Source organism: Agelaius tricolor, unplaced genomic scaffold, assembly GCF_023055355.1.
Source record: "Agelaius tricolor isolate 1412-34295 unplaced genomic scaffold, bAgeTri1.0.p SCAF_9, whole genome shotgun sequence".
In the NCBI taxonomy this organism is placed as follows: Eukaryota; Metazoa; Chordata; class Aves; order Passeriformes; family Icteridae; genus Agelaius; species Agelaius tricolor.
This window is the reverse complement of record NW_027269269.1, coordinates 9,581,743-9,608,415: the sequence shown is the minus strand read 5'-3', so window position 1 is coordinate 9,608,415 and position 26,673 is coordinate 9,581,743. Positions and strand designations below refer to the sequence as shown.

Below are 26,673 nucleotides of genomic sequence, written 5' to 3'. Positions count from 1 at the left end.
TATAAAGGAAGTGTACTAAAATATTTCCCTTTAATCTTGTTTGTGCTTGGGACCATTGTATAATTCTGGGCCTAGGGCTCCAACCCAGTAAAAGCATATGATTGTATCAAAATCCCAACTTTCCTCTAAACTTTCCCTCATGGCTACAAATAAAAATTTCACTAATATCTTCCTAGATCAACAGATAGCCTGAAACAGTAGAGGATGGAGATTGAAGAATCACCCTATTTTATTAAATTAGCCCCAGGACTTTCTCTTTTGAGACAAAGATCTGACCTGGTGCTTCCCAGCAAAGAGCAGCAAACACTTGGCAGGAAGGCAGGAGCGCAGAGAGCACATCTTTCTGCAATGTTTTCTCCAAGGAAGAAAAGCAAGCCATTTCCATTGCAAATGGAATGGGATTCTGGAGGGCCAGGAGCTGCAAGGTGTCCAATGGGAGGCATCATTTTCTTCCACCTATTGCTTGTGGCACAATCAAAGGCACTGACAGCAACAAAGACAAGCCTGATGAGCATGCAGAGCAAGGGAAAAGGAGAGATTCCCAGCATTGAAGATGTTCATTGCCCATGGAAGTGGAAAACCTTGTTCCTTGTTCTTCCTACGGCCCAGAGCCATATCCTGAGCTCCTGTGAAGACTGTAGTGTGTTGTGAAGACAACATTCTTCCATCATACATCCATAGTGCTAAAATTTAATGCATTGAACCTCCTGAATTTCAAACATTTTTTCTCTTTCTTTTTGCTATTATTTCTAAATGCCATGTATTTCTAATATTTTATTGTCAATTATTTGCTTGTAAATCATGGCCAAGTAAATAGAGGCAAGTGAATAGCACAATTTGCTCTCTCATTTATAGGATGCAATGTTTCTTTCACTCTGAAGATATTGAGTCCAATTGTTACAAAATTCTGATCCTACTGCTGTAACAGTTCATGTACCCATGTTTTAGTTGAAGGCATATCAGAGGAAACATAAAGCTGTTTGCAGCTGCAAATGACAAAAAATCACGTTATATACAAATACTTCAATTAATGGGGGTTTTAGCCTTTGATGTTCAGATGAACTTGTTTCTAATCATGCACTAAGAAACCCAGCCAGAAAATATTTGATTGCATGAAATAGTACTAAAATATAAAAATTATTAACTCTGCAGTGCTGAAATATTGGCTGCAACTTTCTCTTCAAAGGGAGCCACTAAATCCCTGCATTGCCACCTTGATCTGCAGGTGCTGAGCTCTGACACTTCAGCAAGTGCCACTACAGCACTCACTAGAGCTCAGAGGAATGGAGGTTTCCAAATGTCCTACTCCACTACAGCTCATGATATGCTCAAACAACATTGGCTCCTTCAAAAGTGAACCAGCAATGGCTTTCTATTAATGAAGTTTTGGTCCCTTCCTGCAGTTCCATTTTTGGAGAAGGTATCTGTTAGTGTATTTCTGATTTCACAGTCCTCCATCTTTTTAGAAGCACAAGCAAAACATCAGCCTTTCATAGCAAGAAGATGGAAAACAATTAGAAGGGCCTTGGATGCAAAAATAAAATTATATTTTTCATAAATCACTATAGCTATGAATATAATATGAATATTTTATGGAAGTATCATGTTCTGTCCTCCAGGACTAATATAAGCTTTTAAGTATAAGAAACCACAAGAAAGAGCTTTGTTTTGCATTTACACATGACAGAGATACACATTTTCCCCAAAACATCTGGTTATAAACAACTCTGGAGGAGGATCCTGAATCAGGACAAACTTGCCTCTAATGTAGTTCAGCAAGTGTTAATGGACAATGTTTTCAAAACACCAGCCATATCAATAATCAAGAAGAATTAAATAAGAAAATTATGGATGGGAGTGGAATGGTACAGCCACATTTTTCTTTGCAAAGTCTTTTATGTCACCAGAGACCTCACTTTTTGCAGCAGTCACATGACCTATACAAAGAGTGATTAGCATATTCTCATTTAGAGAAGCTAAATGGAAAACAATAATCCTTTACTTTTCAAATTAAGGAGTTCTCATGTGATTTTTTGGTGTTTTAATGGCCCCTAAGTAATTTTCAGCTTTTAAAATATTTGGGTTTGGGTTTTTATTTTAGTTTTAGAAGGTTTCAAGCAAACAGTTAACGGACTTCCAGCAGGAATTTATGCAGCTATCCTGTGTGAGTGAATTTGAGAAAAAGGATGAATGCTGTATTCTTGATTCAGGTATTAGTGATATTATTGTTCTTCATGAAGAACATTCTCCTGTGCTTCATTTTTCTTGCCATCTGTCTTTCTCACAGACAAGTCTCACACAAAGAGATGACTGTGACTGTTCAGTCTAACCTGGATGCTTCTTAAAGTTCCTCTTTTTTTCCTCTAATTTTAGGTTCAGAACAATTATAATGGAGTTTTGGGGGTGTTTTTTAATCCATTTCTATTTTTAGTTCTTCAGCTGTCACTCTGACAAGTTAATGGATGTTCATTCATGCAGCATCTAAAGAATAGCAACAATCACAGTTTACCATCAGAAATCGTGGAAATGAGGTATTTCCATGATGTAGCACTGTGTATCTTAGCTCTCGTATTACATGGATATTGAACTCCACTGGGTCCCTACAGAATGCATCTCCTATATTAATGCTGCACATCCACGATCATGGTGTAGTCTGTTTGATTATTCCACTTTATTTCTAGGTCCTCCTGGTCCCCCAGGGGTTGTAATAGTGGAGGAAATTACAGACACAACAGCAACACTCTCCTGGAGTCCTGGGGCAGACAATCACAGCCCTATCTCCCTCTACAACCTGCAAGCACGCAGTCCATTTTCTCTTGGCTGGCAGACCGTAAAAACAGGTGAGAAAAATTTTCAAACAGCACAAGTAGACTATTCAAAACTCCTGAACATAACAGTAATAATCACTGGCAACTACAGGAACAGATACTCTTCAGAAAACAATGACAAATTAAAATCACTGATTTTTTTTTTTCTTTTTTTTATTCCTTTTGTGTTACTTAGCAACAGCTCTGAAAGGACAGCACAAAGACACCTGCCACGATGCATCTGTGAATAAGCAGAAAGCTCTCCCCTAAATCCTTCAATCTGTGTCTTTTCAGGAATACTACAGTGCCAAAAACCTAGCTGCGATTTCTGACATATTAGATCCTTGATGTCGATCATTTCTAATGGCCATGTTGTACCACAAAGTCTGCTTTCTGTTGAGATACTGCACACCAGCTTCAGATTTCTGAGTGACTTAAAATTTCTTTATTGTCTCCAGTTCCAGATCTGATAAGTGGTGACATGGAGTCTGCTATGGCTGTGGAACTGAACCCCTGGGTGGAGTACGAGTTCAGAGTAGTAGCAACCAATAAAATTGGGACTGGAGACCCAAGTGCACCATCGCGAGTGATCAGAACCAATGAAGCAGGTAAGGAAAGAATAAAAAGATTTTTTTTACAGCACTATCAGAAACAAGACCCGCTTAAATATAATAATAGACCTAATCTCTTTTCACTGGTACGCATCTGTGTGTCCAGTAACCAGGTGATATTCTTTGTAGTGGGGAGACAGTTTGTTCCAATTACAGGAATAGTGCTTAACTTGCAGAAATTTCAAATAAAACTATTCCCTGCTCTTCTACCCCATCTGAGCTACTTTACTTTTTATCTTACACATAAGCTATTGCTGTCTTCCCTCTGATAAACTACTACTGCTCTTAAATTAGGCTGTTTTGCGGTCTCTTCAAACAATGGCTACTGAGCAGCCTCTTCCCCCAAATTTTTCACAACTTCTCTCACTGACAGAGCATGGAATTTTTTTCAGCAAGATAGGGAAGTCATAAAAGACTTCTTAATTTAAAATACCTTGTATTCTAAGTGTTTCTTTGTCTTGCACACTCTACTGTGAACAGTTACTACATTTTAATAAATTTCATTGTATTTCTAATTAGGATTATACTTTGGGAGACCAGAAAAACAAAATATCCTATTTGCATCTCCTGAAAGTACAATGGACTCAAAAGATTTGGAATCATTGACAATATCTTCTTTATCTTCCTTCATTCTGCCCAAGTCAAAGAAGATAAAGAAGGACTGGGAACCTGAGAAAAATACCTAGGCACTTAGAAAGGCATGTTTTAAGAAGCAGAAAGAGGTAGAGATAGGATTTGGACCAAGCCTCAGATGAGAACTACATGTCAGAACACTTTCACATTATTCTCCATTCTTTTTTTTTTTGTTGTTATTTAAGATGCCTAGACAGATTATTTTGTGGTTTAATTCTTCATCAGTTGAATAATTTTTAAGTAACCTGTTGCACCACTGTGAAGACCTCATGCCTGCCTTCTCAGTGACCTCTCCACAGGCACTGGGAGCTGCTGTTAGGTCCCCCAAGACCCTCTCTGCTCCAGACTGAACAAGGCCAGCTTCCCCAACACCTCCTCACAAGGCCACTGCTCCAGCCCCCCTCCACCCCAGTGGCCTCCCCTGAATTTGTACTAATTGACCAATGTCTTCCACATTGTGGCACCCGAAATTGGATACCCTATTTCAGATGAAGTCTAACAAACCTATCTGCAGTTGTAATAAGACATATTTATGTTTTCCTGCTTTAAATAACAGTGTAGTTGCCGGTTGATATTAAATTTCACTGTGCAGTCACGGAACAGCACTGAAGTGATTTGATTCCCATTCACGTATGTTGAAAGATGCTTCCTTTCAAACTCCCTCACCTCCTTCAAGCTCCCCACAGTGTGAAGCTCAACAACTTGATAGCAGAAGCTTCAGATGCTCCATACATCATTCCATTAAGAAAAAGATGATATGAAAATTAAATAAAAAGCACAAGTTTTTATTTTTTTAAAAACTCCCTTTTTTCACCACCATGATTCTTTCCTTAATTTTGTACCATATTTTCATTGGCAATACAAATTCTTCTGGACCCCAGTGTTTGAACAGCTTTTCTATTTGTTCAGATTATACATATCAGAGAGGAGAAAAACATTCCAGAAAAAGTTTTTCCTGAAATAGGCTGCACCCCTGGTATTATGCTCTTTCAGCCTGAGGAATATTTTCGCTGTTTTCAAAAGGATGGTTCAGTATCTCAATTGACCAGGTGCAATTAAATTGTAGGCTTAAGTTTTTCTGACAAACAAGTTTGAAAATGTTAAATTTCATCCAGCTGGCGTGTTTTTAGGGTCCTTCTCCTTCTTGCCCAATGTTTAACAAACTAAGCCTCTATTTGCTAAAACATATTCTTATAACTCAAGTGAAACTCTTCTTAATGCATATTCATTTTCAACATTCTTTGCAACTTTACCTCTGTAAAAATGAATGATAAATCATAATATTGATCAGCAAAAACAAAATTATGGGAAAGAAGAAGCATGCAGTGTGTGATGAATTTTTACCTGGTGCTTGGTATTCATTTCTGGGTAACATTCCATTATTTTTGACATCAGAAAGAACAGAGTCTAACTCAAGAAAAAAGCTAGAATCTGCACAAGGTTGTTAATTGGAACAATAAAACAATGGATTCTGCTTTAAATAAAGAACCAAATAAATAAAAAAAAAGCCCAAACTGTTACACATATGGTTCTTTGAAAAATGGCACAATGCACATAATACGTATGGCACTCTTGAAAGGTCAGAGCCCTCATGATCAGCTTCATTCAGGCAGCCAGCTTTTCCTTAACTTCAGATATTCCTGAAATTCAGAGTCTGTTGCCTCTGTATTCTGAAATACCTTTCACTGATTTTGGGAATTATCACCCCTGGTATAGTTTTTAGATGCCGAAGAGAAAAGAAACCAGTAATAGTTTTCATTGTCTTAGAATAGTTTTCATATGGGTTTTCAAATTAGCACATAATTGCCTATCTTAGTGAACTCATTGAGCCATTATTTTTCACAATCTCTTTATTATGAATTATTTTTATCTGAAAGCTTCAAGGGAAACTGTCTATTAGCATGATGCCCAGTTCTAATATCATAGTTCTCAAGTCTTAAAGGACATTAATGTGATAGGTCATATTTCAGAAAGAACATGGCATGAACCTCTCTACTCATGACCCAGGCAGAGCAACCAGAATAATCAGTGCTATTTGCACTGATGGTAGATGTGGCCCACAAGTGCAAATGGGCAGGTTGCCCCTGCACTGAGTGGAAATCCAGAAATATTCATCTCCCAGCTGAGAAAGTGAATGTGACTCATGTTCAAATAAGAGTTGAGACCCTTCAGGCTGAATGGTAGCTATGTAGACAATCCACAGAGGCAGCAAATGTGTGATTCTGGTTCCATTATTTTACACTTAAATGGAAATCTGCATCTGTAGTTTAATGGCACAAGAAAATTTGATTGAAGACTAAAGTCTCTTTTTATCCCCACACCTCACTTATTTTGTCACTCCTTATCCAAGATAGTAATAACACCATATATTACTTCATTATCTAAAAATACCTATAAAAGTAATAATTCAGATGGTATAATGAAACCCACAGAATAATAAACAGGTTTTTACTTGCTTTAATTTTTTTAATTAAACTCTAATCTTGTTACTTAGCTCATATTTAGTTAACATGATTGCTTTTCATTGCTACTTCCATTGGAACAGAAAATACCACAATTTTCTGGCACATCTAACTTATAGCCAGCTGCTGCATTTTTGTCAGTTCTAGCGTTGATACATATTTTACAGGTCCACAAGTTGCAAAGAGCCAATAACATGAATTTAAACATGTCTGGCATTCCACTAAGACAGTTGGGGCATTTGAAGCCTGGGGGCAAAGCATCAGTTACATTATCTATTCATGAGGAAACATGGAGTGAGAGAAATTGAGTGGAATCTAAGTTTAACCTGTTAATCATGCATGCAAACTTGATTTTAGGAGGAAACAATGTAATGCACTCTTTTAGTAGCAGACTGTACACTGGTTATATTTTTGATAAATCCCTATACTGCATTAAGTTGTCCTTATTCTCAGCTAGAATTCCTTCACGGCATAACAAGAAGTGTCTCTGTCCCAGGAAAAAAGTTGACCATTTTAGACCAGCTTTATCTTCAGGGTTTTTTTGTTGTTGGGGGTACTGTTTTATTTGTGATTTGTATAAAAGAATTTCCAGCTTTTCCCATTATCAAAACTATTTTTATACTATAAAAAAATTAAAGATTGATAACCTGCTGCATCTGGGACATTTGCAGATGAAGGCATGGTCTACTAAAGCCTTTGTAAAAAATCTGCTTTTTCCATGAAGAAAAACAAAAGGAGAAAGTAGGCTGTAATCACTGACTGGAGGCTACTTAGGCTTTGGATTGCAGGCTCAAGCTAATACTGACAGGAAATCCAAATGTGTGTGTGACAGAAAATGGAGCAGAAATGACCTGCATTTGTTCCATAGTATACACCTATGCCATAGCATTCAGGCAGGATTTCAGCTCTGTAGGTGGTGATTTGGAGACTATTCAGGCAGAGTCTTGCAGTCACACACGACCCTCTTGTCAGTGAATAGAACCAAATTTGAGCTCATAATTAATTACAAATATTAATAAAACAGAGGAAATGAGAACATTTCAGATTCTGAGACCAGTAGGGCCATCCTTATTTTCCAGTAGTTGAATATGTGTGCTGTCCACTTCTGAGATGCTGGCATGTTGTACATTTCATTCCTGAACAGATGGGTTGTGCCTTGTTATTCTGGGAGGGTGACAGCTGGAGGACTGGTCTTCCACAGAATGAAAGCATTTTCACTTAACACATCCTCCTGTTTCCCAGATGTGTACTGCAGGAGATATACAGAGATACACACACAGGTACATACATGCATATAGAGGGAGAATGGAAGGCAACTGGGAAGAAAAAACTGAATGTGTTATATCTTTGGTCTCATTTTAAACAGTTCTGCCAAGCTGGTGACAAGCCCTCTTTCCCTCGCCTGTATCTTTTCTACAGCTAAAAAACATAGCTTTTCAAGCTGCATCTGTATCTTAGGTTATAAAAAGCTTTAAAATAAATAAGTAACAGCAACTGTACCTTGAGAAAAGGTACAAGTCATTTCTTAAGGACTAAAGCCAAATTCATTAATCTCCAAAAAAAAAAATGTAGCAATATAAACATTTTTCTTAATTTTTCTTTATTTGACAAAAATTTCAGAACTTATATAAAAAGTAAATAATACCAAGTAATTTGAATTACAAATAAATTAAGAAATACAGGATTCAAGTAGAGTGAGAAAGACCTTGTGAACTAAGTATTGAATTGGGATTTGAGAAATCTGGACTCATTTGGTTATGAGAAAACTATAAATTTGGGCTGCTCAGCTCAGCATCTCTTAGTCTAAAAACAGGAGTTTAATAAGACTATTACTTCTCTTTGTCTTCCCTTTAGGTGATATATTCCCTATCAAAGGGTAAGGATCAAATCTCGGTACAGGTTTCTACTGCAATGTTACAATCAATTATACTCAGTTACAATAAATTATAATTTTGGCTGCTAAATAATTTTGTTCTTCTCAAAAAATTAAGAGAGACTACAAAATTAAGATTCTGTATTTTTCTCTTCATAATAGACAAAACACATTGAAATAAGCCACTAGACATTTCCTTGGGGGGAAAAAAGGTAAACAAACAAAAACAAAGAACAGAAATATTGTTAAAGTATTAATTCTTTATAAAATAACATTTTTAAATTTTATTTGCAAGACTGACTGGAATGTTAAAAAGAGCATAAACTGCCCTACAAGTACTTTCAACTTTTCCAGGTTCAGTGTGATATTTTCTTATTTATTGGTTGCTTATTTATTTTTCTTTAGCAAATTAGAACTAAAATAATAATTTTGGATTAAAATTAAAAATCTCTGTCAATTCAAGCCAAAATACTCTCATCTGTCTCTCTAGTTTTATTTCTTTATTTTTAAAAACTGAATCAAAATACAAATTATATTTTTAAGGTCAAATTGCTATGCTTCATTTTTTATAATGTGAAAATGAAATATTTAGTGAGTTATAATATTTTTCCCAAAACTGATTACCAAGAATCTTTGAATCAGCTCATCTTTGCAGTCCACCAATTTCATTCAAAAATAAACAAAAAACCTAAACTAAAAAACCACAACAGATAATCCATCAGCCTTGCAGACTGAAGAAAAAGGAATTTTTAAAATCTAATTAAATGAACATAAAGCACAGAGCAATTTTCAAAATTTTGGACACAGTGAAAGTGAAGGAATGTGAGTATCTACCCCATATGTTTGTGGTTTCGTAGCTATGGTATTACCCACCATTTCAAAAGCTTCCCCATTTAAATGTTTTACATTTAAATATAGGTTAAAATATATACATGACACTGTCAGCATTTTTCAGCACTTTATAACCACTTTTCCTATGCATAAAACCCTCAGCAATAGCAATTCTGTGCACATTTTTGTTTGAAATTAAAACTCTGGTTTTCATCCATATTTAGCTTGTAATGATAAGATTCACATGAATTATTAAACAATTGTCATGGCTTCCTGTATAAGCTTTATCTTTCCATATCACCTTTTCTTCATTGATATCTTAAGTATCTTGTCAAATGTTTTGTAGGACTGCTGAGAGCTACATTCTCCATGTCTGCTCCTAGAAAAAATGTTAATGGCTTTTTTGTTTGGTTTAGAGGAGATAAGTTTTAATAGATTTTAATTTGACTTTCATTTCCAGCATATCACAGTAATTTCTTGCAAATGGTAAACAGTAAGAAAAAAATCCTGCTATTTGCATTCGAATCAAACTCCTGGCACATTCAGTTCAAGATTTTTATTTGTTTGCACTAAGTAGGGGGTGTATTTATTCAGAAGAAAAATACCAAACTTCTGAGCTTTGATAAACCTTAAACAAAAAAGATCCTGATGTCCTCGTTCTCCAGGTGCATGTATCTTTTTTCCAGGAGCCAAGTGTAGGCATCATATTTGTGTATTTGGTGCAAGTGCATCTCCACTGCTGAGAATTAACAGCATAATGATTGGGAAGTCATTAATTGCATAGCAACAAACTCAGGCCATGAGTGAGTAAATTCAGATATAACATTGATATAAAGGGGATGGTGCTGAAAGCAAGGCTGATGTACAGGCTTGGTGTATGGCAAAAAATGTTTCCTTTTAATAGTTTTCTTCACTTAATAGTTACTCATTTCAAACTGTCTCACTCTAACTGTGCATGCTCTACTTTGCTGCAGTGCAGAGGAAATTTATTCTTTTGACACATTTATTCTTTTAATGGTTATTCATTTGAAAGAGTTTCACTGTGTGAGTGTACATTTTAGTGTCGTGCAAAAGAAATTCATCGTTTTGACAGTTTTATTCTTTTAACGTTTATTCATTTAAATAGGGCCACAGTCTGCAACATTATTAACAAGAAAACTCCAGAAAGAGGGTGCTGCAGGTTAAATAAGTTCATCATGTTGGATGCTTCAAAGGACTACAGCATACTCTCTCATTTCTAATGTGGCAGGCACCTACATAAAAACTTCATTTGTCTCTATAATTTACCCAAAAATACCTTAGAGAGGCAAGAGAAAAATGGGTGCTAAACAAGGTTTAAATATGCTTCATTAGAGATGGCATCATCATTTTCGGATGTTAATTAACTGTCAGATGAGGCTTCACCTGCATCTTTTCATGCTAGACCATTTGTCACACTGTTGCACATTGATTGTATTCTTTCTACTCATTTTTTAAAGGGAGGGAGGGAGGAAGGGAGGAAGGGAGGAAGGGAGGAAGGGAGGAAGGGAGGAAGGGAGGAAGGAAGGAAGGAAGGAAGGAAGGAAGGAAGGAAGGAAGGAAGGAAGGAAGGAAGGAAGGAAGGAAGGAAGGAAGGAAGGAAGGAAGGAAGGAAGGAAGGAAGGAAGTCAAAGGCACCATATTTGCCAGATGAACATAGGTTTATTGGAGGGAAACACAATAGAAATCTCCCCTATCAGTCTGCTAAGAGCCAAAGATAAAATAACACCTGCTTCAATTCCAGAAGTATGAATCAGAATCAGTCCCTAGACCTTGTTGGGTTGCATCTTTTATGAGGAAAAGCAGAATCAGGCTTCTGGTCTTTATCGGGGAGTTGAGGGTTCAAAAAGTGACTATCCAAATGAATTCTGAAGTCTTAGGTGGACAGACAGGAGCTAATAAAAATTGCATTTTCATTGAACTCAAGCTTTCAATGGCACAGGAAACAGAGAGGACTGTGTACATTTATTTAAATGCATCTTATTTTGTATAGTTCAAAGGCCGAGTGCTACTCACTAAATAAGTTAAACATGCAATAAGGCCTAAACACTTAAAGGCTCACAGTAGATCTCTACCAGTGACCTATGTACTGCTGTAAAGAAGAAAATAAAAAGTTTGTATCTTATGACAAATTTAATCAAATAGAGAATGCAGGCATTGCCTCCTCACAGTAAATAAACTCAAGACTTGGGCCATTGTAGGAGTTTCATTAGAGGCACTAAACAAGGTAAAAGAAATTATACAATTCCAATGGAATAACCGATATTTCTGTTTTTGCAAAATGTGATAATTCAAATAAAAATGGTGATGATAGTTATAATTTACTTTAAAGAATTTCATTCACTGCTCTTGTTCTTTAAAACTGCAACAATGAGCTCAATTTTTCAAGAACTGTGGGTAGTACTGTTTCCAGCATTTTGCAAGAAATCATGACGGATATTTGCAGTTGGCTGCTTTAAAATTTCTGAAAGTTGGCTCCCCAGTAGAGCAAAAATAGATTTACAATAATTAAAACATTCTAAATCAATAACTACCTGAAAAATAATAGAGACATTAATAATTATGTTGTAAGATTTTACCTGAAATCTGAAATATGTCAGATTTCTTGGCATTTCAAGTTTCTTGTTAAAAAATGACAAACATTAACAAGGTAATTCCTGTTTTATCTCTTAAGTGATCTGTACATTGAAATTTTTACCAATCTGCAAAAGACCTAGTGCTTAAACATTTTTTTTATTGCAAAATTATTTCCATTCTCTGCTTATGTTTTGTTTGATTTTTCTAGCTAGTGTGTGCAATTCTCTCAAATGAGGCTTGAGCAAATTTTCTTTACCACAGAGTGCTATGTTTTTATTCCTGTTCTGATTTAACAGTCTCATGTCTTCTGCAGCAACTTATTGCAATGGGGAAAACTTCAATAACTTGGATATTCTGGTTTGTTTTGTTTTGTTTTGTTTTTCCTTTTTGTACACAGTGCCAAAGACACCTCCAGCTAACGTGAGTGGCAGAAGTGGAAGGCGACATGAATTAGTAATAGCATGGGAGGTAAGGGATTTTTCTGTTTAAAGGTTTTGTTTCATGTTAACTTCTTTGAGGCCAAAGTAAGGAGTACTCTACTGAGGTTTCCTTACAACAAATCTTGGCAACGCGTGAACACAAAATACTACTCTTAAATATGTTCTAAAATTTCAAAGTACTGTGGATTTTCATGAGTTTTGAGTAGAAGACATTATGGTATCAGCTCTGAAACAATTATTTTTTTAATTGCTGAATAAAAATAAAGTAAAGAGAATCTTGTGAACATATTTGGAATGTAAGCTGCAACACAGATGTACGGTCATGCCAGTGGGAGAGTTGCTTTCTCTGCTAATTATGAAAAATAGAATAGAGACTTTTCTTAAGGAGTTTTCAAAACTTCTAGATTCATCCCGAAAAGTTTCAGATTCATAAAAATTCATATATACATATATATATATATGTATACATACTCAAGGAAAATTCCATCAAATAAAGATATGGGTTTATAATGAAAAAATTTTAAGCTTAGCCAATTTGAGGAGTGATTCAGATGGTAAGAGACACACCAAATTCTAATTGTTTAAATGGGCAAATTTTAGGACATCTAAAGAGACTGCCTTCTGTTGGCACTTCTGCCTTTTTTGACATCAGCTACCAAGGACAGCTGAGACAGAGGTGATTTCATTTTGCTTCATATTCTGTAAGGGTAAATATCAACATCTCTCTTATTAGGAATTTGCTGAATCCTGAACAAAAGTACCTGGTGGCTAGAACTGTTTCTGATGTGAATGGACCTAATCCCAGTCCCTAAGAAGAGATATTAATATGCAATATTCATATTAAGTGTCTTTATAGCACCTGCGAGGTGACTGGGTTGGGGGACTACTGCAGAGTCTTATAAATCCCATTCTATCAAGGACCAGAGTTTTGTTCTCAAAAAAATCAGAGACCCATGGTTCAGACTAAGTTACAAAGTCTGTCTTAGATTTTCATCCTCTGCCCATGGAGTCATGATTATTTTTTTTTCTGGGATATGCAGTGCACAGCTTCAGAAGGATGGGTAGAAAATTTTGTCTGCAAGTGAAGTGCCAGGTGATGAAATATTCACTTAAAACATGGAGGGGAGAGGATTCAGTGTCACCTGTGCCCCAGCTCTGATTCATTTGTCCATTAGCTGCATCTCTAGGATGGACATTTCAAGAGAGAGAGTTTAGATACCCATTTTTTGGACATTTCACATAGGTTTAATATGCAGACAACTGTTAAATATAACCTAGTTCCTAAACTAGCCCATTGACTTCATAATAAATGTAAGCTACTGCTAATGTACTAATAAGCATGAAAAGTTCCATTCATTGAGTAGGACATGTAAGTTTTAGGTTTTGCAGTGTTCAGACTCTAAAGCAGAAAAATCCCTTTTCTAACAGGCAGATGTGTCCCAATTTAAGTGGCTAATTTCACAGGTCCTCTGAGGAGAGAAAGAGAGAAAAGAAAATGTGTTATTTTCCACCAAAAAAAAAAAAAAACCAACAACTTTTTCAGACTTAGAACAACTTAGATTTATTACAATGTATCCTAAGTATTAAGCTGAACCCTGGAATTGAATCTCTAAGACCTAACACCCCACTTGGAACAGAATTTAGACAGTCTGGCACCTAAAACCCAAAAGTCTCACCACAGTAGGTATCACAATATATTGGTCTATATTTTTAACAATATATTGGCCTTATATTTAAGGCCACTGTTAGGGCTATTCCACCCACAAACAACTGGTCAAAATATCCCAATAAAAAGTGGGATATATAAAAGAAAACACTTTTCTGAGCATGAGACCCCATTCAGTCCAAGGACAATGACTTGGCTATGGTGATTAGGTGAGGAAACTCTCTTAGAAGGTACCTCTTTGGAAGCAATTGTCCTTATGAGGACAGGTATGTTAAGTAAAATGCTATCATGGAACTGTGATATTTTTTAAATTAGTAAAACTATTTCTAATCATAATTAAGTTTCTGAACTTAATTTTTCAGCCAGTGTCAGAAGAGTTTCAGAGTGGAGAAGGATTTGGATATATTGTAGCCTTCAGACCCAATGGGACGCGTGGGTGGAAGGAAAAAATGGTGACATCTTCAGATGCCTCAAAATTCATCTACAGAGATGAAAGTGTGCCACCTCTGACTCCTTTTGAGGTGAAAGTTGGTGTTTACAACAACAAAGGAGATGGTCCCTTCAGCCCTATTGTGGTCATCTGCTCAGCTGAAGGAGGTCAGTTCAACATGAAGTTAAATTGCGTATCGTGAACTATATTAAGACTTTTATATTTAATGCATTCTCTTGCAACACACTTGTTAAACCTTAAATTACAAATTTCTTTGCAGATGTGCTAAATAACATTAAACGGGTTTTGCAGAGAAGGAAGGAACTTGCCAAGCTTACCTAGAAAGAAATTACAAAGTTTAGGAATAGACTTCCAGCCACATTAGTCATAATCAAAAAAAACACCCAAAAAACACACAAAAAAACCCCAAAACCATGAAAGCTCATCCTTTATATGAAATCATTATCCTTTATTTTAGACAGGTCTTTCTGTAACACTGAGCAAAGAAAGGATGCCATTTTCTAATGTTCCTGAGATTCATGATCCTTTTTTTAATGTGTTAATCAGACAACAGCTCAAAGAATAAATAAATTCACTTATGAATGTTTATTTCCTAGTTAATGCATTCTAAAAGTACACAGAAATAAATTTTGTTTTAATTTTTATTTCATTAGTAAAAAGTTCTGACACTGCATTAATGTCCCAGTCTTCAATGCAAATTATAGGAATAGCTCCCAAGAACAAATGAAATATATTTCTTGAAAATTTCTATTGAGAATTGCTATAAGTTCTAAACAGTATTTTGTTGGGCAGAAAAGAACCAAACAGAAACAACCAACAAACACTAATCAGTACTAGTAAAAGAAGTTGTTCTGTTTTGACAGGACCCAGTGTATGGAAATTCCCACGCACAAAAAAGACAAATAAATGTTATCCACAAGAATATTTTCAGAAGCTCCATTACTGAAATTTATAAATATCAGTTTTTCTTTGCTATACTATTTTGAGTTATTCCACTGTCTCCTATTAAAAGAGTAAAATTAGCAGTCCCAATGCAGATGAGAGGAATTTCATACTCTGTCTTTGAAACAGTAATGCAAAGACAATAATATTTCTTGTGAAGCTGGAAAACATTAAATGTTACTTCATACTAACCCACAATAAATCTATAACTTTGGAACCATGACATAGCAGACCCTGTCTGCTACTATTCTCTCACAGCAATTACAGAGATTGGAGCTGCTGTTTTTACAAAAATTAGTCCCAGTAATTTGGGGTTTTTGCAATTTTTGAATCAGGATTACCAAGTAGTCATATTTTTATAAAAACAATTACATTTTAAAATGTAAAAATTGCACAGTACAAGTTGAAAATTGTACAGCTGACTTTCCTGTTCATCAATGAAAATGGATACTGTGAGCTCAATGGTGATGTTTATATTTTTAATAATTTCTTACTCTAAGCAGAAAGTTCTTTGCAAATAAAGTTTTGCAAAGGAAGGGAGACAAACACTTTATTTTTTTTTTTAGTAGCAAAAGCTATTTTAACAGAAGCTGAATGCTGAATTGTAATAATGATTCCTTACACCTTTGCTTGTTATTTGGACAAGACTGGAAATAGAATAATTAGTAATAGACAAACAATTTTTTCTATCAGTTCTTTTAAAATATGAGCTTTAAAAATGGTCTTAATAGAATATTAAAATTAACTTTGTCTAGAAACCAGCTTTTCTGATTTGAATTCAGTAACTTATAAGTATCTATCCATTTTAGCTTTGCTAATTCAGTCTCTGTATGTGTCTGCACATGAGGAATTCTATGGGCCTAAATATTTTTCAAGACATATTTCAGGAAAGATATGGGATGCTGTGAAATTACAGCACAAAATTAATTTATAAAAATCTTTCCTCCAGAAAAAAACAAGGTAATTTACTGAGAATTTAAAGGAGCAATGAAACAGATTTTTACAGCTAAATTCGGGGCAATATGAAGGTTGAGGACAATAGACATTGTAGTTTGCTATGAAAATGGGGAACTGGCTTTGAAAGAGGTATGGACTGTCATGCCTAGGGCGCTAAACAACTGAAGGCACAATTTTTCAAGGATTTCTATTGAACAGTAGATATTAAATAACAATAGATAGTATTATGGTCCTAGGGGTGATCCAGCAAAGCCTTAGCTTACATGCTTTTCATTACACATCCAATTCACTCAGTAAATATCTAGAGAAAGCAATAGTACAAAATTATTAAAAATTAAGGCTTTATGTTACATATTACAAGTTTTCCCACATCTACAAATGGATCTACAATTGTTTAATGATGTAACAAATTTGCCTTAGGAAGTCTAAATCATGTTGCTTTTCTTTAGCACACTGGAAAATAAAAACAGTTTTCACGGGACAGATTCTGAGCCATAAAGAAATCTCACATTTATTAAGAATTAATGCATCTCCATTTTCTGTATGACTGTGACATCATATTGTGTGATTCACATTCAGAGCCCTTTGGTGATAGTTCTGAGTTGCTCTTAAGCAAGCAGCTTGGTAGGTGGTGTTGAGTAAGGTGTTCCCTCACTGAACACAATAGACACACAATGCCCTCTGATTGCATAGTGACTCTGCCTCGGGCAAGAGGTTTAAAACATTGCCTTCTAAGTAAAAGAACTCAGAAATTTGACAAAAACACTGAGCACTTTTTCAGAAGTAAATAGAATGGTTAATGTTTTTCTGTCTATTAAGTCAGACCATATAATAGAATCATAGAATGAATTGGGTTGGAAGGGACCTTAAATATCATCAATTTTAACACACTGCTGCTGGCAGAGAACCTTCCACTAACCAAGTTGCTCAAAGTCCCATTCAACCTGGCCTTGAACACTTTCAGGGATTGGGCATTCACATCTTCTCTGGGCATCTTGTTTCAGGGTCTCACTAACCTCACAGTAATTCATTTCTTTCTAACAACTAATCTAAATCTCTCCTCCTTTAGTTTAAATCCATTCCCCCTTATCCTGTTACTATGTGCCAGTATAAATTATCTCTGCCTTTTATATAAGCCTCCTTTAAGTACTGGAAGATCACCAGACATTCTCACTGGGACCTTCTCTTCTCCAGGCTGAACAACCCCAACTCTCTCAGCCTGTCTGGAGAGGCTCTCCAGCCCTCTGATCAACTTCATGTCCTCCTCTGGATCTGCTAAAGCAGGTCCAGGTCTTTCTTGTGATGAAGACTCCAGAGCTGATGCAGCACTGCAGGAGGGGTCTCAGCAGAGCAGAGCAGAGCAGAACAAAAGGCAAACAGTTCAGCAGAACAAAGCAAAGCAGAGCAGAACAGAAGGGCAGAGACCCCTCCCTCTCTCTGCTGCCCACACTGCTTTGGACGCAGCCCAGGTTATGATTGGCTTTATGGGCTGTGAGTGCACACTGAGAGCTCATGTTCAGCTTTTCATCCATGACAACTCACAAGGTCCTCTCTTTATGGCTGCTCTCAATTAGTTCTTTTCCCACTCAGTGTTTAAGACTGTCCCAGCTGAGGTGCAGAACCTTGTACTCGGCCTTGTTAAACCTCATAAGGTTCCTACAGACCCTCTTCTACAGCTTGCCCAGGTCCTGGATGGCATCCTGTCCTTCAGGTGTGTCAGCTGCAGCACTCAGCTTGTTGTCATCTGCAAACTTGCTGAGGGTGCCCTTGATCTCACTGTCCATGTCATTGATAAAGAAGGACACTGGTCCCAAGGCAGAGCCCTGATAGACACCACTTGTCACCAGCCTCCACCTGGACATTGACCCAACAGGTACTTAGAAGACAGAATTACACCAACGGTCACTAAAACATCAACAACAGTGGTGACCCAAAGTTGAAGAGGCAAGAAATTCTACCTGGTCATAGATACTTTAAGATCTTTTCCCTCCTTCACCAGTCTTTTGACTTTATAAAAATCATCAGAATATAGTTCATGAGAAAGACTGCCCAGGACCTAAAATTGCAGATGAATGTAATGGAAGAGTAGAGAATAGAATGGAGAATCAGTTAAAAAGGTTGTACAAAACTAGACATATAACCCGTGGAGAAAAGCAAATCAAATATATGTGTGATTCTCTGGAAAAGGTATCTTTATTCAGTAGGGAAGTTTGAAGGAAGAGCCTTTCCTGGAAAACATAGGAAAGGAAATAAAGCAAGTAATCACAGAGAAAAGAAGGAAATAGAGATCACATGTAGTGATGTTAAAAGGGATGATGGGAATCAGGAAGCAGTTCTGAAGAGGGAATGAGGATGATGCTCAGAAGAGGCAGGATAGAAAAAAGATGCACAATTACCTCAATAAGAAGGCAGAACAAAAGGAGACAGTAGGCATTTCCACCAGCTGGAAAGGATGAGCCTGAACTTTACATAAAGGAAAACCTTAGTAAGAGAAAGAGACATGAGGGCACAGCAAATTAGGCTACCTGCCAGGAGAAAGGTTGCCATGTGCAGCCCTGAGGCTGAAAAGGATCATGAACAAAACAGAGAGAAATCTTCTGTCCATACTTTCTGTCAGGAAAATAAGGTATCAGAGTCTTGCTAGGAAATACTAAAACAGCACTGAAATTCAGTGCAGGTACAGATGAATTTCATCCACAGAAGAAAAAATACATTGTAAAGGCACTAGACACTGAAAATAAAGCAATGAACAAAAATAATGTTAGCACTTTTTGTTACAACATAAACATTTATGCATCCTCTTTTTATTGATGACTACATTTCACCTAAATACCAAGGTGCTAAGAATTCCAAAATTACTAATACAAGCTTTCAGTACCAGAGAAAACTATCTGCAACCTCTGTGTGTGGCTTTAATTCACTGGAAAATGAAAACTGGGGAAATCACAAATATAGCAATGAAGAAGGAAATACAAGTTTGAAAGTATGATGGTAAGAACACGGAAAAGGCTGTGCTGATAACAGTGATGGCCAGGCTGGCTTTCTTTAGACAAAGTATGAGCTACACAAGAAAGACAAAATAAAAGTAAGAAGTTGGATGTCATAACATGCTGATGATGTGATAATGTATCAGCAAATAAAAAATCAGTGTTTGGATAAAGCAGAATAACCTTGGGTTTGGGTTCCATGTGATTTTGGAAAAGGGCAATTACAAAAGCTGGAAGTCAAGCTAGAGGTCAATTACTGATTACCCTGATCAATTTGGATGCTGAAAAAGACATTTCTAATTGTTGAAAAATACTAAAGAAAGTTGTTATTTATCAGCAAGTTTAGCTGTTCAGAGTAGTTTGGATAGTAAAAACTAATTAGTAAAGACTAATGACCTTGTGTTCTGGCTGTGCTAATTAGCAGATTCTTTATCCAGTACTGACTAAGTGAGAAGAAATAACAGTACAATAGCCTTGTTCTGATGAATAATTAAGACACCATAGAAAAGCTGATCATAACAAATAACAGTGGTACACATCATCATTAAAAAGCAGGAAATTATTTTATTAACTAGAATTAACTGATGAAACTAAAAATAGAAGTGTTTGGGAATGTCTCTAAGTGAAACGTTTAACAGATATTTGAAGTTTATACTGCAAGAAATGGTATATGTCTGACAGGACATTACATCTGAGGATCTATAGATGTACCCCCTAAAAGATAATCAGAATAAGTAAAAAACATACATAATGCAATCCAAGTAATGAAAAAGATAAAAATAACACAAGTATAGATAAAAAATTAAGGTTCATAGGTTCTTTTTTTTTTTTTTTTTAATTGGGAAGTATATAAGGCATGAATAATTGAAGTAAGGAATTTATATTAAATATAATCAAGAAATTGTAAACAATAAAAACTTTATCACTTATTTTAAATAAATAAGATTATATAGACAGGATAGTTAAGAAGAACATGAAAGTGAAAATTTTTATATCTGTAGTGAAATTTTCTGGTATTGCCAATTGACTCTTTCTAAATTCAACAATGCAGAATTTGCTATTCAAATGTACCATAAATAAAAATTAATGTGTTCTTCTACTCATGGAGATGGGGTAGAAATTACACATAAGAAAGACTCAAACGTTTTAATTTGCATGAAGGCCTTACTCTGATAAAACTATCACGTCCTGAGGCAGCACAAATTGCCCAGAGTCAATATGGATAATGCCAACAGTATAATGCCACAGATAGCTGTTTGTCCCCATTTAGTTTACAAGTACAGATGTAGCCTAAAAGCACAAGGATAAATATGAATTAGAGTACTCTACAGTATGGAAATAGATGAGAATATAAAAGGAAATAGAAACAAGTTTCTGGGAACCCAACTGGTTTCAAGATGAGTTAGGCCTTTTATAAAGGATTTTTTGCTTAATGGTTGTCATAATGGGTGATACAGGATCAATTCTGTTCATTTCAGTATCTAATTTCTCCTTCAGGCATTGACAGAATTATCTTCACAACAATTGAAAGATCTATAGTTTTGATAAAGGGAGTAATGAATACTACTAAAAACTTCTAAATAGGAAATAGAAAGCCCTGAGTGATACAGGTTGAAGCCTGAAGACTCTCACACTTAATGTTTAAAACCTCCTGAGGGACCCCAGATGCACTTCTGTTATACATACAAGATGCAATGATACTGCACAGAGATTTTGTTCTTGCTTTGTATGGATTTGGGGTAATTCATCAAGCCAATGGAGACCCAAAACTCTCAGTTATCCAAAAGGCAAAGGACCATACAAAAGCTACTGCAGTTTTGTGTCTCCATATTTAGACAAATAAGTTGCTATTTTCTTTTCATTGAGAGGAAATAATATGCAATTACACACCTTTGAATACAGCCTCAACGTCTTTAATTAAAATTTTAAATTCTTTAAGTCCTGTGATTCATTTCATAGCTAAAGCTGAGCTGCTTGGGGTTTAGGTGAACCTGAAAACTAATTGGCAGATTAGCTGTAAACTACAGAGGGTTATTTCCTGATTCTGCCAGATGATCTGTCTGGAGAGATCCTGTGAAAGCTAAGCTAGAGCTGTCTCCAATGACTTTTTAAGGAATGAAATCACAACCTTGACATGCAGGAGTTTATTATCACTCCTCTGATCAATGGCACTAGCCCCCTGGGAAGCAGATGTGCAATAGATATAATGGGCACATCCCCCCCTCACATCCTGAGGGTAACTCTTTTTGCCATGTCACTTGATGGAAACAAACCTTTTATGATCATAAAGATGGCAACACTCCTCTGGCAAATTCTTTGTGGAATTAGGCAGCTCCTTATTCCCAGGTGACATTCTGCTGTGTAATAAATCTGGGTTATTCCACAGGGAATGGAGAGTCACAGCAGGATGTGCACTGTGAGAAAGTGTGCAGGAGAAGGCTTCAGAAGATCTACCCAACAAGAAAGAGTATTTCAGCACTACATCAAAAATATTCAGGGCAGAGGTCTTCACTTGTAGCTCATTCCAATACTCTTCTAATTTTTCCTCTGTTTTGTCTTCTGCAAAGAGGATGGTCAGAGAGAAGGTGAAAATAGAAAGGACTTGTGGAAAAGTGATAATTCCAAAGGTCTGTCCTGGAAACAGTAATCTTATTTCTGCTATTGTGGAAATTGGATATTTTTCCCCTTTTAAGCACAAGATTCTGGAGAAAGTTCTATATCCTACAGACAGACATTTCACTGCAGATCTGGTGGAGTCCCCCATTTCTCAGAATGGAAAAGGTTCACTAAAGGTTCTCTGATTTGCAAGATAGTCTATGTGGCTATTTCTAGCAAGGAAGCAAATACTACCACTTTCTTTACTTATAGGTTAACACAAGAGGGATGACTTTTCCTGATTTTCCTTCTGATGTATCTCTTGTGGATTTTTCCACAGAGAGGCATTATCACAGAAATAGATCCTGGCTGAAATCCCAAAATCTCAACTATGAAGAACTGCCTGCAGTCATAATGCAATTGCTCAGACTGAGGTTCTTATCTTCAAATAAGGGCTTGAATTTTGAATAAGACTGCTTTGTAAAAATTCTTTTTGGAATCAAAATAAGAACTGAACAGATATGAAGTGATTGGTTGAGTAGTCCTGACTGAGGCTCTGTTCCACAGAAGAATGAAAACAACATAAATTTGAGTAGGCTTTTGGACTTCATGTGGAAATCCTTAAGGATGAATATTTCAGGAAAACAGATCAGCTTACAGTCATAAACAGGTACTACACACTGAGGGCTACTAACTGATTCTTTTCTTTACTTCCTAGTGTCAAAATTCAGGATTCCCTCTCTGAACATTAGAAATGAAATTAGTGCAAATGTATGTCCTGCCATTTTACAGCCATCCCAAAAAACCTACATATTGATCATGTTTCTTTAAAGTGTCATTGCAGCACAGGGAAAGACAGTGTTTCATGGATATCAAACACAGCCTTATGAGAATTTGTTGTACTGCATCTTTAATTCAAAGAAAGGACTATTAAAGAGACTCTTAAAAATGGACATTTTTTCTTTTTTCAGGAAGTATGACCTTAGGTAGACACCTATAGGTTTAATATAGGTGAAGAAAATAATATGATTATAACATCAGTGACCATAATAGAAAAAGCTAATGAACCTATCAAACTTATCATTAGTTTTAGACACAGAGACTGAAGCATGACATTGGAGTGAACCACAGACTGTATTATATCACCAGAAATTATATGGTCCTCATCATATCTGAATCAATAAAAAATGCTATTTAGGCTCCAAAAATTTTCAGACAGTCATACTATATCTTATTCCTAAATAGATAATTTCTGTTGTTTTGCTGAACACAATTCTCAGTGCCTAATATCAATGAAACTGCAGTGAATTATTTCTGAATATGTGAGAAATACATTTTCTTCACATAAAAAATCCAAACTATTTCTGCTCCATTTGTTGAAAACATTTTTAAAACTATCAGAAAATATTCTATGTTTCTATTCAAGCAATGTATAAACCACTCCTCATGAATGCTGTGAAGAGAAAATGATTCCTGCATTTATAGAAAATGTAAAGTCTGCCAACCAACATTTTGTGTACATCTCAAATTATTTATACCACTGCAATCTTTTCTGACAACAAGGTAATTGCTTCAATAATACAAAAACTAGAAAATAGCTTTTGCCACACAAATCTTAGTAGTACATAAAATGGAAAGCAGGATGTAACTGTTGAACAGAAAATGATATTACGAGCAATATATTTCTTCATAATGCAATTCTTTCAGTATTGAATTCAAAAGATCATTTCTCCTATTCCTGAACATATTTTTTTTATTCTTTATTACCTAAAAAGTTCCAAACATATTTTATACTTCTTAGTGATACTCATTGCTGGCAAACAGCAAACACCACTTCATATCACATCAGATTGACTTTTTTTCTTCGGACATAAATTAAAAAAAGAGATCAAAAAAGTGTAACAAGCATTAAAAGCCTGACATCAAAAAGGATGAAAAATTTGTATGAGCCGTGTCAAAAATATTTGTTGGGCAGCAGTGCCAGAGCAACAGCTGCAGAGAAAGGAGAGTAGTTAATGAGTCAACATTGATATTAGATATCTTACATATTAGGTGGTTTGATCACTGAGAAAAACATGTAATTTTATCTCAGGCTGTTCTGTAAGGAGACTGCTTTTCTGCAACCCTTTTAAACAAGTTCCCAAAACCCCGTTTTTCAGAAAGCTCTTTGATCTGTCTCCCTGCGACATAAAACCAAGACCTCTGCCTGCCCTTCAGGAACAGATCAACACATTAGAAATGTAATGAGGAACATTAGGCCAAGGAAGAAATCATAGGTTCTGTAACTAGAGGGGAATGTGAATTCACATTTTTGCTATGTGAACTACACCAGAAAGGTGGAGAAATCCCCTATTGTGTGCTGCACAGTATATGTAGAAGCCTTGCCTCCCCAGCTTGTCTTCAAGAAAGTTTTCAGTTGTATTTAGGTAATAAAGCAAAATACTCACAAGATTACTCACAAGATTTCCTTGAGTCATGTTCCAGTTTCATACGAGACAATTTTTGGACACTTGTCACTACTGTAACAGGTGATACAACTGAGCGGTGGGGTGCTCAGTAGCCTGTCATAGCAAATATCTGGGGACATTTACTCAACTTCCCAACCACTGAAAGAAGCTGGGCCTCTATAAAGCATTCATTGATGTGAAAGTACAAAGGCAAACACGCCTGTGACAACACTGCTGGGCAAGCGTGGTGTGTAAAGCATCCCACAGCCTTCTGTGAGCAACCTGGCCATGCCCCAGCACCACCAAGGGGCACCCAGCCAGGCTGGAGGACTGGAAGGATCCTCTGTTCCAGATAATCAGGAGGTCAGGACTGCAGAGTGTTACATGGATAGCATGGAGATAGAAGCACAGACAGAAGGCCAATGCAAACAAACACAGGTAATCAGAGGGACAGACATTAGGTCTTGGTGTCTTTATAAAAATGTGCACCCAAGGCCTAAAACAGTAAATGCTGCACAGCAGAGAGAAGGTGGTACATCCCAAACACTGGTGCCTGTGACTTCAAGGATATAATAACATAGTCTTAAAAAAAGTATCTTTCACATAGCATTTCACTACAGTGCAGGGTAACACTTCCTGCTCAGTATTGCCCCAGGGCAGGACTGACTGAGCACCCCAGCAATGCATTGCTCATCCTGAGCTGACAGAATGGCACTAGAAAACCACAAATAGAATGAATGCTCCGTTTGCTGCTGCAGTTCAGAGGGCTATGAAAGGGGTGTGTGGAGGAAGGGGATACATATACAAATATTAAAGCTTTTTTAAAGAATTGCAGACAAGAGATTCTTTCGCAGTTTGCTGCACCCATCATCAGTGATGAGATATTGATGTAGCATGACACAAATAAAGAAATACAACAATAATAATCTCTTCATCTTGTTCAGTTTTTCATGTTCCCCTTAAGTGTCATAACTTCTTGAGAGTATTAAGGTAGAATAAAGGAAGTAAATGACAGTTTCAGGCAGAGTGTTTTTGATAAATACAAGCTGTTACAGTGGAGGTTTATTGTTTCAATTTTTCTTAATACAGAACCCACTGCTGCTCCCATCGATGTCAAAGCTACGAGTTTGTCTGTATCAGAGATTCTTGTTGCGTGGAAACATATTAAAGAAAGTCTAGGAAGACCACAGGGATTCGAGGTATGAACACAGAATATCATAATGAGAAGTCTTGTTGCTTTTGAGAGTGTTGCATTCTGTTAACATGTGCAGTAGTGAAACTTCAATAGGAATTAGTCTTGTTTTAGCATACGTACCCCTGGCTGTGGAACAATGGTCACAGCTGTAGCACCAGAACATTTTTTATTTATTTGTGCTTGAAAACTGTTCAACACCAGTTCTTATAACATCTCTTTGTCACTTCAGAAATAGCTGAAAGAACTGCAAGTGACCCAGCATGCATCATTCACAGGCTGGGGAAAATTAGGTATTGACTGTTTCCAGCTCTAAGCGACCAGTTCAAACTTGTTATTTACTGACAGTAATCAGCACAGAGAAAGGAGAGAGCCTCTGCATCCATGTGCTCTCATCCCACAGTGGCCGAGGGACATCTGCTGGGCAGACAGTAACAACAGGATGTCAGGAGGGAAGCAGCAGCTTCACAGTCCTTAAATAAAACACTGCTTAGAGACAGCCCTTCCAGACTTGGGGGAGTGAACCAGCCCTGGCAAGGGACCTCCTTGCACTTTTGGATGCAGTTTACAATCCAAACCTCCAGGAACAGATCATATCTAGCAGTACACCTGTCTATTCTTTTGGGCCACCACAACAACCCACCCTGACCTTGTGGATCAGGCTGGTCCTCATTAAATAGTCTAGCTAAACCAAATTAACTGATTTTGGGATGCAGGCTTTTTGTCCTGCTTTAGACCTTTAGACAGTGCTGACTCATTCCTGATTTTTCTCCAGTAACATGGAAAAGAGGGTAAATGTGTAGGTCTGAGGTAGACACCAATCATGTGGGTGTCAAAGGATAGCAGAGGGTGTCTCCCTGGTAGCATGTCTGGGCAACCACAGGAGCTGGTGACAGTCACCAATAGCCTTAGGAAGGAAATGTAGGTGTCTGGGCAGCACCAGAGCCAGCACTTTCTCCAGCTCAGCCTCTGGCTGGCCAGCCACAACGAGGACAGCACATTTACCTCATAGCTCAGATGCAGCCAGTAAATATTTTTTTAATCTGTTTCTGTAGCCTATCCTGATGTATTGGATAGCAATATCTCTATTAATATCTAGCATTGGGCAAATGGGCTGTGACTTTGGTGTGTCCCCTCAGGTCTAGCATTTGTTCAGGTCTTTTTCTCTCCTACATCTGCATGCT

General features: G+C 36.6%; 1 protein-coding gene across 6 annotated transcripts in view; it reads left to right on the top strand.

Annotated features, from left to right (window-relative positions):
* CNTN5 (contactin 5) overlaps positions 1 to 26,673 on the top strand; it is a 609,082-nt gene that overhangs the window by 569,998 nt on the left and 12,411 nt on the right. For 5 of the 6 annotated variants that reach the window (XM_071434212.1, XM_071434206.1, XM_071434208.1 and 2 more), the window contains 5 exons: positions 2,682 to 2,840; positions 3,266 to 3,415; positions 12,210 to 12,280; positions 14,281 to 14,515; positions 25,387 to 25,496. In XM_071434212.1, the coding sequence (XP_071290313.1) occupies positions 2,682 to 2,840; positions 3,266 to 3,415; positions 12,210 to 12,280; positions 14,281 to 14,515; positions 25,387 to 25,496 (725 nt within the window). The remainder of the gene's footprint in view (positions 1 to 2,681; positions 2,841 to 3,265; positions 3,416 to 12,209; positions 12,281 to 14,280; positions 14,516 to 25,386; positions 25,497 to 26,673) is intronic. The other variant, XM_071434213.1, reaches the window with a different exon arrangement.